This window comes from Oryzias latipes, chromosome 16 (genome assembly GCF_053564925.1).
Source record: "Oryzias latipes strain Hd-rR chromosome 16, Olatipes_Hd-rR_3.1".
Lineage (NCBI taxonomy): Eukaryota > Metazoa > Chordata > Actinopteri > Beloniformes > Adrianichthyidae > Oryzias > Oryzias latipes.
The window spans coordinates 7,595,503-7,612,642 of record NC_136252.1 but is presented as its reverse complement, the minus strand read 5'-3'; the positions used below and the strand labels follow the sequence as shown (position 1 = coordinate 7,612,642).

At 38.9% G+C, this 17,140-nt stretch overlaps 1 protein-coding gene across 4 annotated transcripts in view; it reads left to right on the top strand.

Annotated features, from left to right (window-relative positions):
* Positions 1–17,140, top strand: part of vps13b (vacuolar protein sorting 13 homolog B) — a 318,767-nt gene that overhangs the window by 131,864 nt on the left and 169,763 nt on the right. For all 4 annotated transcript variants that reach the window (XR_002874967.2, XM_023964361.2, XM_023964362.2 and 1 more), the window contains exons 21-22: positions 4,248–4,380; positions 12,850–12,983. Coding sequence is in view for 3 of the 4 variants with exons in the window: in XM_023964361.2 (XP_023820129.1) it covers positions 4,248–4,380; positions 12,850–12,983 (267 nt within the window). In the remaining variant the exon portion in view is untranslated. The remainder of the gene's footprint in view (positions 1–4,247; positions 4,381–12,849; positions 12,984–17,140) is intronic.

Genomic DNA, 17,140 nt, shown 5'->3' with positions numbered 1-17,140 from the left:
AGTTTAATCTGGATCAAAATGATCCGGATTTGGAAATCGCATTTTTTCCTATGCAGGATCAGGTAATCTGTCTTACTTTTATGCCGGTTTTTCAAAGCAACATTGGACTGGATCACCCTGATCCAGATAAACAGTTTTCAAGATTACCAAATCCAGATTACCTGTGCTCTAACATATCACAACACGGGCTACCAGCTATGTGAAGAACAGGTAGAAGAGCCAACATGGGGTCACTGTAAGAGTTTGTTATTCTGAGACAAAACACAAAAATAACAAACATCCACTTCCATTCATAATTTCTTTTATGACCCCTCATCTGAGTCACAAAAAATAAAAAAAAACAAATATACATTAACAAATACATTGTGGATATTTTGAAAACGTCTTAAATAAAATGGCTAAATGTCCAATAGTTAACAAAATAAAGAATGTTCAGGGAGTTTTTTAATCTGAGGGAGACCAGCATTTCCAAGCTCTGCTTTTAGGAGGCGGATCTGCAGTTTGGAGCTTCCTACTATTGAGGCATAATGGCACTTAACACCCTCCAGCAGTGCATGGGTTTCTGCAACAGTGAAATTAGGTCCTTTTGAGTCCATGGTTCCACCTCATCTGTTGCAGTGAACATAGTATTTATAGGCCTGGGGCATGATTGATTTAATTGAACACAAGCCACAGCACGTCAGCCAATTGGTGTGTGGGATATTGACAGCCATCTTATATTCAGCCTTTCTCAGAGGACTTAGAGAGAGGCACTGACATGGCAGGTATTGTCCATCGCTACCACCTTTTTGGTGGAAGAGGATACCATCAAAGGGTGTATGTTGAGCGTGCACAACCACTGGAGCAGTACACCACTGAAGAACTGTATGCTCGCTTTCGCGTTGGGAATACTGATATTAAGTACATTGCAGACCTTGTCAGGCCAAAACTTCAACGGAGAACCAGAAGGAGTCACAGTCTGTCCGTGGAACAACAGGTCTTCATTGATTTGCGCTTTTATGTATCTGGGACTTTCTACCAAGTAGTTGGTGACAATATAGGAGTGGACAAATCAACTGTGAGTGATGTAGTGAAAGCTGTGTCAATTGCTTTGGCCAGCCTGCTGAATCAGCTTGTATCATTTCCAAATGATGTCCAGGTTGCCCAGACCAAGCACAAGTTTTTTACTCTGGGAAACATGCCCAATACTATTGGGGTTATTGACTGCACTCATGTGCATATCCAAGCACCTCATGAGAGGGATTGGGAGTACATCAACCGAAAGGGCAGGCGCAGCATCAACATCCAACTTGTGGGCGATGCTGACCTCATCATCACAAACTGTGTCGTGAAGTGGCCTGGGTCTGTTCATGATGCACGTATCCTGAGAGAGAGTGCTTTATACAGAGAGCTCCAAACCAACCGACCACATGGGATAATATTAGGAGACAGTGCCTACCCACTCCTACCATGGCTGATAACTCCTTTTCTTGCAGCATCCACACCAGTGCAGGCACACTTCAACACTGCTCATTGCAAAACAAGATGTGCAATTGAGCGTTTAAATGGAGTTCTATAGAGGCGCTTTGCATGCCTTAACTACTTGCGAGTGGAACCACAGGGAGCATGCAACATAATACTAGCATGTATCGTCCTGCACAGCATCGCTACCAGGTGCAATGTCCCTCTCTGTGATGATGTTTATGATGCACCTGAGCCATTTGAAGAACCAGACCAACCTCTGGCATTCTGTCAGAATGAGGGACTGAGTGGACGTATAGTAAGGGATGTATCGTTAGACATTATTTTTGACAGGCTCATCTTTGATGATTGTTTCTTTGAAATTAATATACGGTGATGAATTGAATATATTATTTTTGTTTGTTATTGAAATCTGTTTCGGGGATTATTTCATATTTCATTGTTTTTACTTTAATGAATAGCTTAATTGGTAGCCTATGTCTACTATATCTACTTCATCACTGTTACAACGGTTACACAAGTCAAGTGCAAAATATAAATAAAAGTATAAACACTAAATGAAACAAATGTATTATTTGACCAATTTTAAAGTTTTTCTACATTTCCCTCCTGGAATCCACCTTTAAATCCTACCCCCTGTTGGGATCCAATCTGATTTCAGATTCCTTCTTTCCCTTTTGAACAACGCATTTTCAAGATTTGATCCAATCCGATCACCAAAATCCGATCAGCTTACCTTTGAACAACTGGCCCCAGTATATAAACAAAAAAGGCCCAGCCAGGAGACAGAAGGGGAGCCTTCAACTTCCCAAAAAAGAAAGCTACATTTAATAGACGGTACTTTTTTTTGCATCATGAGAGTGTGGGAAAGGGAGAGGATGATGAGACCTGTGCGATGTCAACTGTTAAGCGTGTCAAAATAAAAGGACAGGGTTCGTCTTGTCACGTAATTCATCCTCCATCATCCTAGTAAAGCTACAATAATCATCCGCCAATATTTGAAAGACAGGTCCGTGAAAGTTTGTGTGACGTCATACCGGTCCGTGGCATCAAAAAGGTTGGGGACCACTGATATAACCTGTTGTTGGGTGTTTGCTTCCCCGCCCCGCCTCTTAGAAATTGGTTTACGGTCATCATAGCAGCAGGTTGACACGATAGTCGGGGCGCTCTTGACCTTATTTTTGCCCCCCCCCTGTGTTTTTTTGCTGGGTCTGGCGATTTTCAGATGACTTTTGGTCTGGAAAACTGTGACACTATCTGGCAACACTGATGGAGTACCCTAACTAGTAGAAAACATTTCGTCCTTTTGAAATTTCTTTTGTCTTTACCACTGTTTGGATTGTGGGGATCTGCTCTAGTGGATGGCTATTTCTCCAACATTATGCTTAACTTTTACAAGGATGAGATCATTTTTTTCCATCTTTGACCACTGAAGGCTACGCTAGCCTAAACATCGACACAAAAATGTTGCTTTTTTAAATATTCAAAATATGGTGATAGAACAATTGCACAAAGACATGGCTGTGCTTGTGGGCATAATTAACTTGATCTGGTTTAACACAGGTTCACCTTGTAAATTTGTTTCAATAACGTGCATTCTTTTTTTTCCTCATTAATAGCTCCCTTTTATGCCTCTCATAGTTCGGAGAGGCACATATGTAAACATGCGCCAGGCAGGCAGAGAGGTAATTGCTCCTCATGCTCTGGAAGAGGCTGTTACTGTACAAGGGTAAACCCACGTTATGAGCTGAACAGCAGCCAATACTGGCTGCTCTGTGTGCATGTTTACGGTCACTCTGCAGCACAATGTGTGTCCGTGTTAGCGGTCGGGCTCAGCTGCCTGTCACGGCCACTTCTCAAGGACTGGCTAGTTTAGACAAGGCCCTCGGTTGAAGGCCAGTCAGCTGCATGTGAAGGACAGAAGAGAGGACGCTGACTTGTTTGGTTTGATATTCCAGGAAATACAGAAAAGTCTGGAAAAACTGTGGAGGGGAGAAAACTTTTCATAAATTGGGTTATCAAAATGTCTACTTTTTACATAACCTTTGGAAAGAATACATAAGAATTAGAAAAAAAAAATTAAAATGTTATTCAAGAAAAAAATCATTTTAGGTTTAGTTTCAAAGGATCAAAGTTAAAAAAAAAACAAGCAAAGATTATGGATAACAGTCTACATGGCTAAATTTAATCTGAATCTGAACAAAGAACAAAGATGGTAGAAAATGTAGAATGAGGAAAGCATCGTTTAAAGATAAAAATCAACTTTAGCCTTGTTGTTAAATTGTTGGATTTAAAAGATGATCTGCATTTATCTGGAGAGAAAATGGTACTTGGTGTTTTCCAAATCTTATGCCCCATCTTTGACTCCATTTTTGCTTAATGTGCAATAGTATATTTGAAATGCTTTTTAAGCTACTTTTATTTATATTTTTAGTAATTAGCATGATTTTGACAGAGGACATGATCGTATGGACACAATAAAAGATTTAAATTCAGTGACTGACCTTGTCTGTTTCATGATTTGAATTCTTGAAACGATCTTTTTACAATGACAACAGAACCTATACACACCCAAAAAGCTTGATTCTGCTAAAAATCCAGCAAGTCCAATTTGTTCTAGTTTTCTGTAAAAAGGAAATTTTACATTAAAAGGAAAATAAGTTGTTATTTTTTTATATAAAAGATTTTCTCACTGTTTTAAATACTGCAGTCAGGACGGTATACATGCTGCCTGCTTTTCTGCAGAAATACCATAAATGTGTTTTTCACATGTTATCGTCTTTCAGAATGCAGCTCCCGTTCCTCTGGTCAAGAAGAGAGAGGATGATGTGTCCATAGGGAGCACACCATTGGCCAAACAACCCTCCAACCAGGCGTCCGACTATGCCAGCAGCCCCGTTAAAACCAAGACAGTGACAGGTACGTTTTCCTGTCTCAACTGTTCACGCAGTCACCAAAAATCAACCGATTTATGATAATCGCATCAGCACTTTTCTACTGTACAATGCTGCATATCACCACACGGCTGCTTTTCTCTGCTTCTGAATCTGCTGGAATTTCTCGAATTGCCTAAACTGTTGTAGAGGGACGTTGGTCGGAAGAATGCTTAAACTCCCTCAAATAAGTGTCCTGAATCCGTTTGTCCATTGGGATTCTTTGTCACATATACTGTAAGCACATGAAATACAGCACAGAAAATGTCCTTCCTCTCAACCCACGGTGCAAACAGCCAATGAAAAAAAACTACAAACAATAATCTAATGAATGAAAAACGTACTTCTTTTTCCATTTTATCACATATCTTTTCTTTTAGGCATTAGTTCAACCCCTTTTGAATCCCTACATTTCTATTGGGAGTTTTCTAGACACCATTGCTAAAAGATGGACTATTACAAAAAGTAAAGTGTGAAGCAGCAGTCATTTCCTATTTTTGCTTTAAATTTTCAGTTTAATTTAATTTTATGTGGTGCTCTGAAACAATAATTTTCCAGTATTTGTCTTTCTTTGGACTCTGGCTGTTAAGCTGCTGAACAAGCAAGCAGCAAGGAGAGAAATTCCTGTGAAAATAGTCGGCCAGTAAGAGTGGACTAAAAATTAGTGACTGGAAAACTTTACATGTTACAACTACCTGGAAGAAATCCACAGTAGAAGAAATATGGAGCAGCTCTGACTTCTGCACTGAGCTGCATTTCCATCTTGAATTTCTGAGTTGAAATGATTCATACTGGCATGTAATGTGCTTGTTAACTAATGATCTTCCATGGAGGAGTCTGTGAAGTAACCTGCACCTGCGCGGGGCAGAGGCAGCTGCTGGTCACCATCATGACTGGCATTCTGTTGAATGGGGAAACCTTCACACTCTTCTCAACTGTGTGAAATCAGGCTAACATGAAGGAAAGGTTTTAAAGCATGCTGAGCCAGTTTGAAGAGAACTGAAGGGAAGAACGTTTAAGCAGTTTGGCTGAAGGGCAGATGGTCGTTTCTGAATTAAGGGCACCAATAACAAACAAGCAGGAGGAACTACAGAGTTTCAAGAGGGGGCGTGCAATATTTCAGAAAAACATCAAGCAGAAATATGTCTCTAAGATGAATAGACATTAAAGCTTTTAATCTACCGTTTACATATACCGATAGCATGTTTCCCCATGTAGTTTTACTGAATACTAAAGTACTTTTTTCATGTAACCTGATTATTTAACACTGTGATAGTTTAAACTCTCACCGCCAAAACATCACAACCTTTATGTTCCTGGGAATTGTGGCTCCAGCAGAAGTGATGAATCTCTTTTCTGTTGATGTCACTTTGTAGCTGTAACTTACATCACATATGTCTAACATTCTCCAAAGCTTTGTTCTGGACGTTCCAGATTCTATAACAGACCATAGGGTTTGATTCTATTTTTTTTTTAAAAGCTCATAGCTGAAAGGTCATGCCACATACCCACCTTCTTTCTCTTTTTCCTCTCGCTTTTGTTGTGTCATCCAATCTAGAAAAATGGGTCTTCCACGCCATCTTTGTTTACATTCATCTCCACAACATACATTTTCACTAAAGACTGCCAGTAAACTGTCACCTTGGCTCCACCATCATCAATCAACTTAACTCCTGCTGACAATCCTTAATAGTTTCATTGTGTCATAAACTTTAATAGGAATAGGAATAATTAAAGGATTTACTAGTGTATTTGAACGTGTGTGAATTTTGCAATCAATTTCTATGAATACATATCCTATATTTTATGAATCTTTGTGTAGATTCAAATTTCTGTTGTCTCATTTTTACAATTTTTGCTTTGATTGCTTAAAATAAGCAATTTCTAATCTAATCTAATATGGATCTGAATTCTCATCTCTGTTTTTGCTTTAACAGTTTAAATTCAGACTTTCTAGAACAAGAGTTTACAAATTCACACAAAGTTTCAGGTTTGGATCTGAGACTTTCTGCTACATGACAGTGAATAAATCCTTTAGCTCTGTGTATCTTAAAACAAATATTTTAATAAATTTGTATGAATTTTCAGACAGCAAGGAATATTCATAATTCCTTGTTATTGTATGGATTTGGTGCCTATGACCCACTTGACCAACACAAGGCAGAGGGGTTTCAAGTGTGTTTGTGCAAGTTTTAATAGAATATGCATGTATGTATATATCTATATATATATATCTATATATAGATATATAGATATATAGATAGATAGATAGATATTTGTGGTTGCTGTAATCTAGCAAACTCTGATATTTTACCCATTCAGTGTGCCCACTGAAAAAAGCTGAAATTGGTTTCAGGCAAACAAGCACGACCCTGAACATTAGTGTAGAAATGGAGTGAGATCAAAAATGTGTTAGATTTTTAGCAGTGAAAGATCAAGGCTTACAAGACAATGTGCCAGTTTTAATTAAAAAAATTATGACTTAGAAGGATTCAACCTGCTCTTTCCCTTTAGGTAGTAGGTTGGCAAGAGATTTTTGGTTCCTCTTTATTGTTTGTTTTAGATGGCTTTTACTTAATAGATATAAAAGACAAAGAGGCCTAGATAAAAAGGAGTGCATTTCAGTTGCGGGCTGGTTGCGGTAAACCCCCCTCTCAGGGGTCTTTAAGGGGGTTTATAATCACTGCAGCAGACGTTTTATTTTTCAGTCTTCAGTCATTTGTTTAGAAAACGGAGAAGGGATTTGCAGGTTCTTTGCCAGTTGAAGTCAACACGGTGTTCAAACTGCCACTCATGTGGAGGCACGGGGAATAAACACTTAAAACAAGTTTTGGTTGAAATGAGGGAGTCAGCCAACTGGACTGCCACCGTTACTGCTTTTCAATTGAATGTCAAACATGTCACACGGTACTTTAGAGCACCCTCATGCTGCTGCATTGTTGCTAATTCATTTAACATAATTATGCATTTCATCTCTAACGTGTGGTCCCTGATGCTTGGGGATTAACATAATATACAGTTAGTTTGCACAAGGGAATTGGAAGGTTAGAACTCCTCTTTAGTTGCATTGCCAGCTATTCAAAAATATGCAGATGTTTCTAAGAAACATGTTACATTAATTTTTTAAAAGTCTACAGTTTCATTTAAAATCTTGATAAACATGAAGGCTAAGCAGAGACTGACTTTAAACTTTTGTTTAGTTCTTACTTGGGGCTTGGTGCTTGAGAGTGGAGGCTTTATGTTTGTGTATCTGGGTTCATCGTGGTAACTCTGATGCCTTCCATCTAAAGGGCTAGTGGATGGGGAATCTGCCAACAGGGTGTTGGAGCATCTTTGTATTGGAGCCTAGTGGCTCTTCTTTTCATATGCCGAGGGGGATATCTGGAATATACACCTCTTGGCGAGTCGGAAGCCAGACATTTGATCAAATGTGTATGTGGGCGAGTGTGTGTGGGATCTCACACTTCTCCCCAGTGTGGGTTCTGTTCTTGTCTTTGGCCTGCTGTAGGTTGATTTTATTTATAAAGTTCCCATTCACTTAAGACACTACACAAAATATGTGCAAAAATGTAACCACAAATATATATATATATATATATATATATATATATATGTAAAATTGTTAAAAAGTCCTATTCTTGCCAATTAATTCTAGAATTTTATAGTCCAGATTGTAATTGCCTTATCATGCTAAGAACAAAATGGAAAGAGTTGATTTGAGAACCTGTGAGAATCAGTGAAAAAGCTAATTCTCTGTGGCGACCCCTGACGTGATGTGCCGAAAGGTGGACAACATTCACATTTAGAAAAATATAGGTCAATGCAGTTGACAAAGTTGTGTTTTTTTTTTTTATCTTAAAGCCACTCTATTAAAAGTATAATGTTAACATTAGTGCTTAAATTATTACCATTTCTATTGTTACTTAAACGAAAGTAACTGAGTAACTCATTACTACACACCTCTTAGAATGGTAAAATAAAGCATGTTTCATTCATATGTCATCTCTACGTAGAGATTAAAATACACAGTTAAGAAAAGTAAAGTATTGAAATATCTTTTTACTATTCTTCTGGGCGCCTGTGTTTGGCAACGGAGCCGCCACCAGTGTGTGAATGTGTGAGTGAATGTGTGTGTGACTGGGTGAATGGGTCCGTGACTGTAAAGCGCTTTGTCCTTGTAGGAAGAAAGGCGCTATATAAGTATACGCCATTTACCATTTACCATTTCTAATCATGGGGGCGACAGTGGCTCAGGTGGTTGAGCGGGTCGTCCAATGATCGAAGGGTTGGCGGTTCAATCCCCGCTCCCACCAGCCAAAATGTCGTTGTGTCCTTGGGCAAGACACTTCACCCTCCTTGCCTCCAGTGTGGCTCCACTGGTGTGTGAATGTGCATGAATGATCCCGGTGATGGTCAGAGGGGCCGTAGGCGCAAAATGGCAGCCACGCCTCTGTCAGTCTGCCCTAGGGCAGCTGTGGCTACAACCATAGCTTACCATCACCAAGTATGAATGGGGAGTGAATGAATAATGGACATAATGTAAGCGCTTTGGGTGTCTTGAAAAGCGCAGATAAATCCAATCCATTATTATTATTATTAATCATAAACTGGCAAAGGTAAGTTACATTGTTACTAAAATTAGCCTAATTGTAGCTTTATTTTGAATCCATTGGGACCTTCCTGTTTGCCCATTAACATTCATTTTAATATTAATATGTTTCAAAACTGTTTCCCTTGTAAAATGTTATGTTTGAGGAGCATCTCCCTGCCTATTAAACAAAGAAAGATCATCATACTGTTTCTCACATTAAAGTCAGTGTTGTATTGGGAGAGAATTCTACTTGGTCGCTCCATTTCTGATCAGGGCTTCAAAGTTTTGGGCTTTTATTAGCTAGGGGTTCTGATGGAGCTAGAACAGAAGATGAATATGTCACAATCATACCATGATTTTTATAGGGAACCGAACTGGCAGCTGCACAGACCAACTAAACACTTAGCTTCTCACAAGAGAGACGGATGGAGGGAGTGGTAGAGGAAAGAAAAAAAACGAGTGAAGAGGGAAGGAGCATATGGTCAGAGTTTAGCCAATCGCATATTCGCTTAACAGCCTAGCTGGGTGAATACGAGGACAGGACAGAGATGGCACGAGGCAAAGGGAATAACCCCACTTTAAGAGGACTCTCAAGGCTTGTTAGACTCGAGCAGATTTAAGGGTTTTGGGCACTCTAGTCAAATTTCTCGTTCACTTGAGCCGAAATCTTTTGTGTTCTCTTTGTCTTTCTTTTACTCTACCTCATTTGGCCTCATGTCTTTCATTTTTCCTACTCTGCTCTAGATGGTAGGCGCCGAATCACTATAATAAGATATGGCAGTTTCATTCCAAATAATGACCTAGGATTAACAAACACAGCAGTGGAATGATATTTAAGAGCAAGCACGAAGCTTCTTACATGCTGGCCTTGCATTTTTGCTGCCTGTCTTTAAAACACTTTCTTATTGGCCTAACAGATATTCTCTCAGAAAAAATGTTGCACCGTCTGCTTATTTCTAAAGGTAGACAAATGTGAAAGTCTTTGACTTCTTTAGTTCAAAGCTTCTCAGGATAAGGATAATAGCAATTTGCCTAATGAGGTTTAAGCAGGTTAGCCCTCATTGTTGAATAATTGCCTATGAGTCATGAGGTTTGTGATCTGTTTCGGAGTGTGAAAAGATGTGATTATTACTAATTACTGCTTTTGCCTAACCATTCTCAAATTATTTTTTTTTTTACAAGTTAACACTAATTAACACAAGGATAGCTAAAACATAAAAAAGAACCTAGAATTTAGATTAATAAATTCACATTTTTGAAACAATTTCTAAAGATGTTATGGTGAAAGAACTTGTGAACGCCTAAATTCTGGATCAAGCAGCCACTACGTACATTTTATACATATTGCACAGATAAAAATTGGTCATGCGTGAATAAATGTGGGAAAAATTGTAATTTTAAAACGTGTAAATTTCACAGATGTATCACAAACGAACCACATTGAAACCACACAAGTAGGAATAAAGGCATTGAACATGTAAATCAACATAAAAGTCAAATTTGTGCATCAATTACATAATTCTAACAGGATATGTCCGCCGTATACACGATATAAAAGTTATACATTGGTGGTACATGCGTGAACTGTCCATTAGACATATATGGAAATACATGGAATAGTTGTAGAAAGCCAAAACATTTTCATATGCATCTCGCTCAAATTCACGCATGTATCATGAAAGACCAAAATTTCATACGTGGAAAATGCCCAAAATGTGTCGGGATTTTGGATATGGACCCCAAGAAAACAAACAAGGTAAAGCAGAAAAAGGTATATATTTTGACTCAGGTAGGACAGGAAAAAGGAGCCTCTGGGAGCAACAAGGTCATAGGCCAGCAGGTGGATCAGCAGTCTCTTCACAGAAGAAAAAAGTGAAATGTCCAACCGACAGTGGATAATGACAGGGGGGCTCACTTTCTTGTGCGAGGGATTCTCATGGCAACAGGAGTCCAAGGAGAGAGAAACTGAAGGACTACGTGAGGCCAGACCACAGTCTGAGAAGGATCATCTTGTTGGGGTTTTACTTGACATCAGCAAGTCTCTCCTCTTGAAAACCAGTAGAGAACAAAGCAGATTCACAATTTCCAAACACTCTTGAGAGAGGCATGAGGTCAGCACCGGTGAAAAGCAAATTTGAAGAGGAAGAAGCTCAGACGCATGAGACTTTCAGGGCTTGGTAACAGCACAGAGACAAAGATGACTTGACACTGACTAAAGTGCTGCAGCTCCTTATGAAAGCAGGCACACAAGTGGAGTAAATCAGCTGAGTGCACTGCTGAGATGAGCTGCCAAGGTGGAGTGGCCCTGGATCGTGACAAAATGTACCTAGTGGCTGTTTGACACGGCCTAAAGTAGATACAGTTATATCTGCCTCTGATTTTTCATATTACCATCTGTCTTATCTCTGAGTTTTTTATTCAATTGTGCATGCAAGTAACGGTTATGTTTTGGCCTTAAAATATAATCCATCTGTATTCAGGTAGATTTCATGACAAAAGGAGAATTGGAAGAGCTCTTTCATGTTCGTGCAACAAACTTAAATAGTTGAAAGCTTTTTATACAGTTTGCCAAAAACCAATGTTCAAATCACATAAAGTGTAGTTAATATGAAAGATAAATGAAGATAGATGGGGAAATATGACTGCCAAATATACAAAACGTGCAGTTGAACACTGATCATAGACCTCATGACAAAGGGTCTGTTTCATTGTCCCAAAGTGCCAAAGACACCTGGATGGGGAGCGTGAGAAAGCATTGTAAGATAGGTCAGGCTCAATGATCTGAGCTGTAAGTTTGATTTCCTCAGCTTAGTTACACACACAAGCACACACACACACCTGTAACTGGAGTCAGTCATCACATCGACTTATTTATGCACAAATCCACCTGATCTGTACGTCTGAGACAAAGGTAGAGCAACTTACCATTCATTTCATCCTTTCCTTGGAAACCTGTTATAACCATGCCAAATCATGACGAGACACAACAATGCTGTGACGTTGGTGCTACTCATGACAACTGTGGGATGAAGGCTACTAAGCATGACAGATCTGAAATCATACAGTATGCCAGAATGTGTCTTTGGAGAGACCGTCCGTCACAGCAAATCCTGCTGCTGTGATTGCTTTAACATTCACAGACCTCAGCCTAACCTGATAGACCCATGTCAATATTCTTCTGTTTCTTTCTTATTTTTTTGCTTCTGACTATGTCTGACTGCTTGCTTGTTCTTTCCTTACAAGGAGCGTTTAAAAAAAGACTTGGGGCCTGTTTTAAGATTAAGGTTAACATGTATGATTCAAAGATTAATTGACCTTTCTTGTTGCTGTGTGGATTCTGTTGCCATGTATGTCAGCATAGAGGATCAGCCTTTGTCTGGACCACAGCAGACACACACAGAACAGTGTGTTTGTGTGTTCACACACTCTCTAGCAGTCTGTGTGTGAGTTCACAAACACTTTCTCCCAGTTCTCACAGTTCCCTTTCCCACTGCTGGAGACAAAAAGCGAGTGCCAACATTACATCACCTCAATGAAGTGTCAGTTAAACATCATATAACATGATACTGTGCAGCGAATGAAAATAACAGGGAATTCTAAAGAGGGTTAAGTAAAGGATAAATGCAGGACAGTACATTAACTTTTGATAATGAATAAATGTTGATTTTGGCTTAGAACTTACAGGGTACTACCTTGTTTTTGTGGTAATGAGGCTACTTCAGCAGTGGGCTAAAATTTTCATCAATTTGGAGATTGCTTATTGGATGCATATTTTTGAAATAAAAACCTTGGGAAAATCAAAATACAATTTGTCATAATAAAAGTTTATACTGGCATCTAAGCCTTGATTTTTCTGTCTTCCAGAATCCCGTCCGTTGTCCATCCCGATGAGGGTGATGCCCGACATTGCAGACGAAGGATCATGGACTACTTCGGAGGAGCGAATGAAGGAACTCATCAGTCATGCCTGGGATGCTGTTAAGCAACTCACTTTACAGGTACCAAACTAGATTATCATTTTTTTTTGTTTGTTTGTGTTAGATTTTTCCCCAATCTGCATATTTCCATTTTTTTATATCAACACTGTGATCTGCCCACTCAAAAGGGCTTCCCTGGTTTGGAGTTCATTGGGTTAAAAAGCTGTTATTTTGGCGACAGCAGTAGTTCAACAATCATCGGTTACAAAGAAAACAGCATGAGGAATGAACCAAAACAGTTGTATATTAAATGGGTCATCTGACAGTTTCAATCAAAAGCCGTTTCTTTGGCATTTTTGCCCATGAGGCATTTTCCGACCTTTTTCTTGAATTATCATTTATTCAGTACCATGTCACACAGCCACTACTTACATTTTATGCATTTTCCATGTATGACATTTTGGTGTTCCGTGATACATGCGTGAAATACAAAAGTGTTTTATTGCATTCAGCATTCATTGTTGTTGACAGATGTCGGTCTGTCAGGTCTTTGCATGAATTTGGTTTTGAGCTGTTAAAAAATTTGATCGGATAAGTATTACGCAGTCTATGCCTTTTTTTAAAGAAAGAACCATAAATACTAAGATTTAGGAATCTTATGGATCATTTCAAAGAGCCGTTAAAAAGACTGGCTCTTTTAGCTCTGTTTAAATTTATTCATTTTTAGCAAGCCAGTCTGGATTTTATTCATTTAATCCTGGAAATAGTCACAGGGAGGATCGATGGACTAAAATCTAAATTAGAATAATTGAAATTCAGATTTTCCACAAATAATTGAGTTCATAATTATTTTTGAAATATGAAATGTGTGGACAAGATGTTAAAGTCTGATATGGATTCATTATAAATATTCCACTGCCAGTGAGTATATCCATATACAGTATATACAGTGTGTATATGTATAAAGATTGTGTATGTGTACTTACAATTATGTTATTAATGCAGCATCTAAACCAGGGGTCTGCAAAGTCTAAAAGAATCATTTAATCCAGTTTCTTACTGACAAAACCGAGTGAAAGCCTCAGACTCAGTACTCTTGTTTTTATTAAAAAAAAAACCTTAGGTCATTTTTTGTTACATGTAAGGTTTACATTTTTACAATATTTAAACTATAACAGTATTATATTTTTCAATAGGCTATATAACAGTTGTGATTTATTTTAATCTGACAGCAGCACCTTTCAAAATAAAATTTTTCTAGAAAAAAGATCCTCCTGAAGCAGTTCATGTCATAATGCAATTCTCTCATTTAAGAACTTCGCTTCTGAACAGAAACTATAGGTACTGCTGAGCAGCAGAAGACAGAAAACAAACATATGCTTTATACTTAATCTAACAAGAAGCAGTTCTAACAGTAGATGTAATCATCATTTTACTCAATCAGGCTAGTTTGAAGCTCTTTGCAAAAACTTCTGGTGAAGCATTTTAACACATGAACCTTATTTAACAGAACAACTTAAACCTTAAACTCATGACTAGAACTCTAAAACAAAATGAAGGCCCCCCCCCCCACTCTCCTTGCGTGCACTGTGACTCAGAGACTCTCACCTGTCTTTCCAAGGAGGTACTTGCGAGGACTGGATGATATCTGAGGTTAGAAGGAGGAGCTTGTTTGAGCACGTGAACGTATAAAACTCAGGGGACAGAGGAAAAAAGGAGCGGTTCCCAGCCGACTGCGAGTCGATTCACGTCGTTCTCGCTAATTAGCCGTTTAACAGATAAGATTTGTTCACAGACATCACATCACTGCAAAGTAACGTTAGCGGCACAACAAAATGGCAAACAATATTAGAGCTATCCAGCCATACTGTTTTGAGCCAGACGGCAGCTTAAACGAGGAAAACTAAGAAGTACATGAGGGGGGGAGGAAGAGTGGAGCAGTACAGAGAGACTTTGGCCCGCTCATGGCAGTTGCTGCATTACAAACCTAAGCTTTTTCAAACTGCACCTTTTCGTATTCTCCTGATCCATCACGATTTGAGTAAAGAAAAACTCAGAAATGCAGTTTGAATCTCAAATTCTTTTTATAAATATCTCATCATGAGAAAACTGCTACAAGAACATGCTAAAAAATGTTCATTGGTGTGGGCCTTTGAAGCAGAAGTTATAGGGCCAATAAAAAAAAAAATAGGAAAATTAAGAGATTTTAAGTTGTGATTTAGAGAGGAAAACTCGTAAATTTACAAGAAAACACATCATAATTTTACGAGATTAAAGTGGAAGTGAGCATACACAGCTGCAAGTGAACGCCGTGCAGCAGCAGAGCAGACGACTAAACTTAGTTGAACAGGTGAGCTGATGTTTATTGATAACGTTCCACATGTTTGGAAGCTCATTTGTTTGATTTACGATTTATAAATGTTTTATTTATTGATGGGGGGTTTGCAGGCTCTCTGCATCGTGTGTTTTTTTCCTCGTTAATCTGACTTTTTTCTCATAAATTTACGAGATTGTAAGTCGTAAATTTACAAGAAAAAAAACTCGTACATTTACGAGTAAATTTGAGACTTAAAATCTTGTAATTTAACAGTTATTACTATTGTTCTCTTAAATTGACGACTTAAAAGTCGTAATTAAAAATATTTTTTTCTTTGTATACTTGCCCTACAACTCTTTCGTAGAAGCAGCCAGTGAGTCTTTTAGGACCGGATGCCGTTTAAACATAGAAGGGAGTTTGACCTACAGATTGGAACAATGCACCAAAACTCAGTTAACATGTCATTCCAACAAGCTGTTTACAGCGCACCCACAAATGTAACTTTCCTTTCTGAAAATGAATTGAGCTCGTCACCGCCTCCACTTTCCTCTGTCCCCTCTGGCTCTGTGACGATGACCACACTCTGAACTGCAGCAGCAATTTGGGTATGCTTTGTCCTGTTGACATGGGTGTGGAAGCTAACCAAACCAGTGGGTACCCCAGATCTAACATATTTCTAAACTCAAATCACTGCATTTATTTTTGTGTGGTGTAAACATAATAGCTAATGGTTCACACTCCTGCTGCACATGTGCCCAATTTATCACAAGGGCCTCCCTCTCTGTCTTTTCCAGAAGAGAGTTCAGCTGATGAAGAGATACAGAGTTACTGAAACGTTTGCGGCTGTTTAGACCTCTTAAAACTATTAAAACAGGCTGGAGATGTTTTAAGGTCAATTGTGCTTTTTTTTGTAAAAGCCAATCAAACAATAAAAAAGAAGATATTAAAGTTAGGGTGGCAATGGTACAGAGGAGTTACAATGTATGGCATCAGAGCAGCCAGCAGTGTGTGAATGTTTGTGTGCATGGGCAAATGCGACTGTCACTGTAAAGTACCTTAAAGTCCCACTCCAATAATCTTTTGATCTATTTTCAAAGTGTTCCCAGTGGTCTGTTCCTTCCCCTCTACTCCATTTAATTTTCCAAACTCACTCACCTTATCTGTTGTCATTTTGTAGTCTCTTCTTCAATCTTTTCCCGTCCAGGACACACATGCGCTCTCTGGGCCCTGATAGTAATTGCAGGCGACCAAGATGGTGGCTTTATTTAAGGAATTTATTTAATAATTCCCTCTACTTAACACATGAATGTGTTCAGCTCTGGCAAAGGAGCACGTTGCTACCAAAACTGAAACAGGATCTACTGAAACAGAGAGACGGTCACCATGGAAAAATGAAGTAACACTGCTCCCTGCAGCTGCCATGCATTAATGAGAATGATATTTTCGAGACACCAAAAGAGATGGAGAAAATCAGCGGGGTTGAAAAGGTAAAGTGATGGAATGGAGAGGGAGATCAGGAGGCAAAAAAATGAGGGGAAATTTTTGACAAAAATGAGTTTGAAGGCAGGAGGAAGTGACATAGATGGAAAGGAGAATTATGTGCCCTGCACGTTTGGCGTGGCTCAGATCGAGCAGGCCAGCTGGTTTTCATGAATAAGATCTCACACTCTGCTAGAGTGCCTTGTGCAGGCACATTACTTCATCCTCTGCCCTTTGCCTTCATCCTTTTATCCCTCCATTCAACACCTCGTCTTTGAATACTGTTAGGACCTGTAGTTACCAAATGTGTAGGAATTACAAACTCAATCTTTGACCACCTAAGAACAGGCTTCTATAAGGCCTGTAGTGATAAACCATCAATTCTGTTATTTAACTGTTATCTGACAAACCAGCATTTGTCATCCAAAGTTTTGCGAGCCAC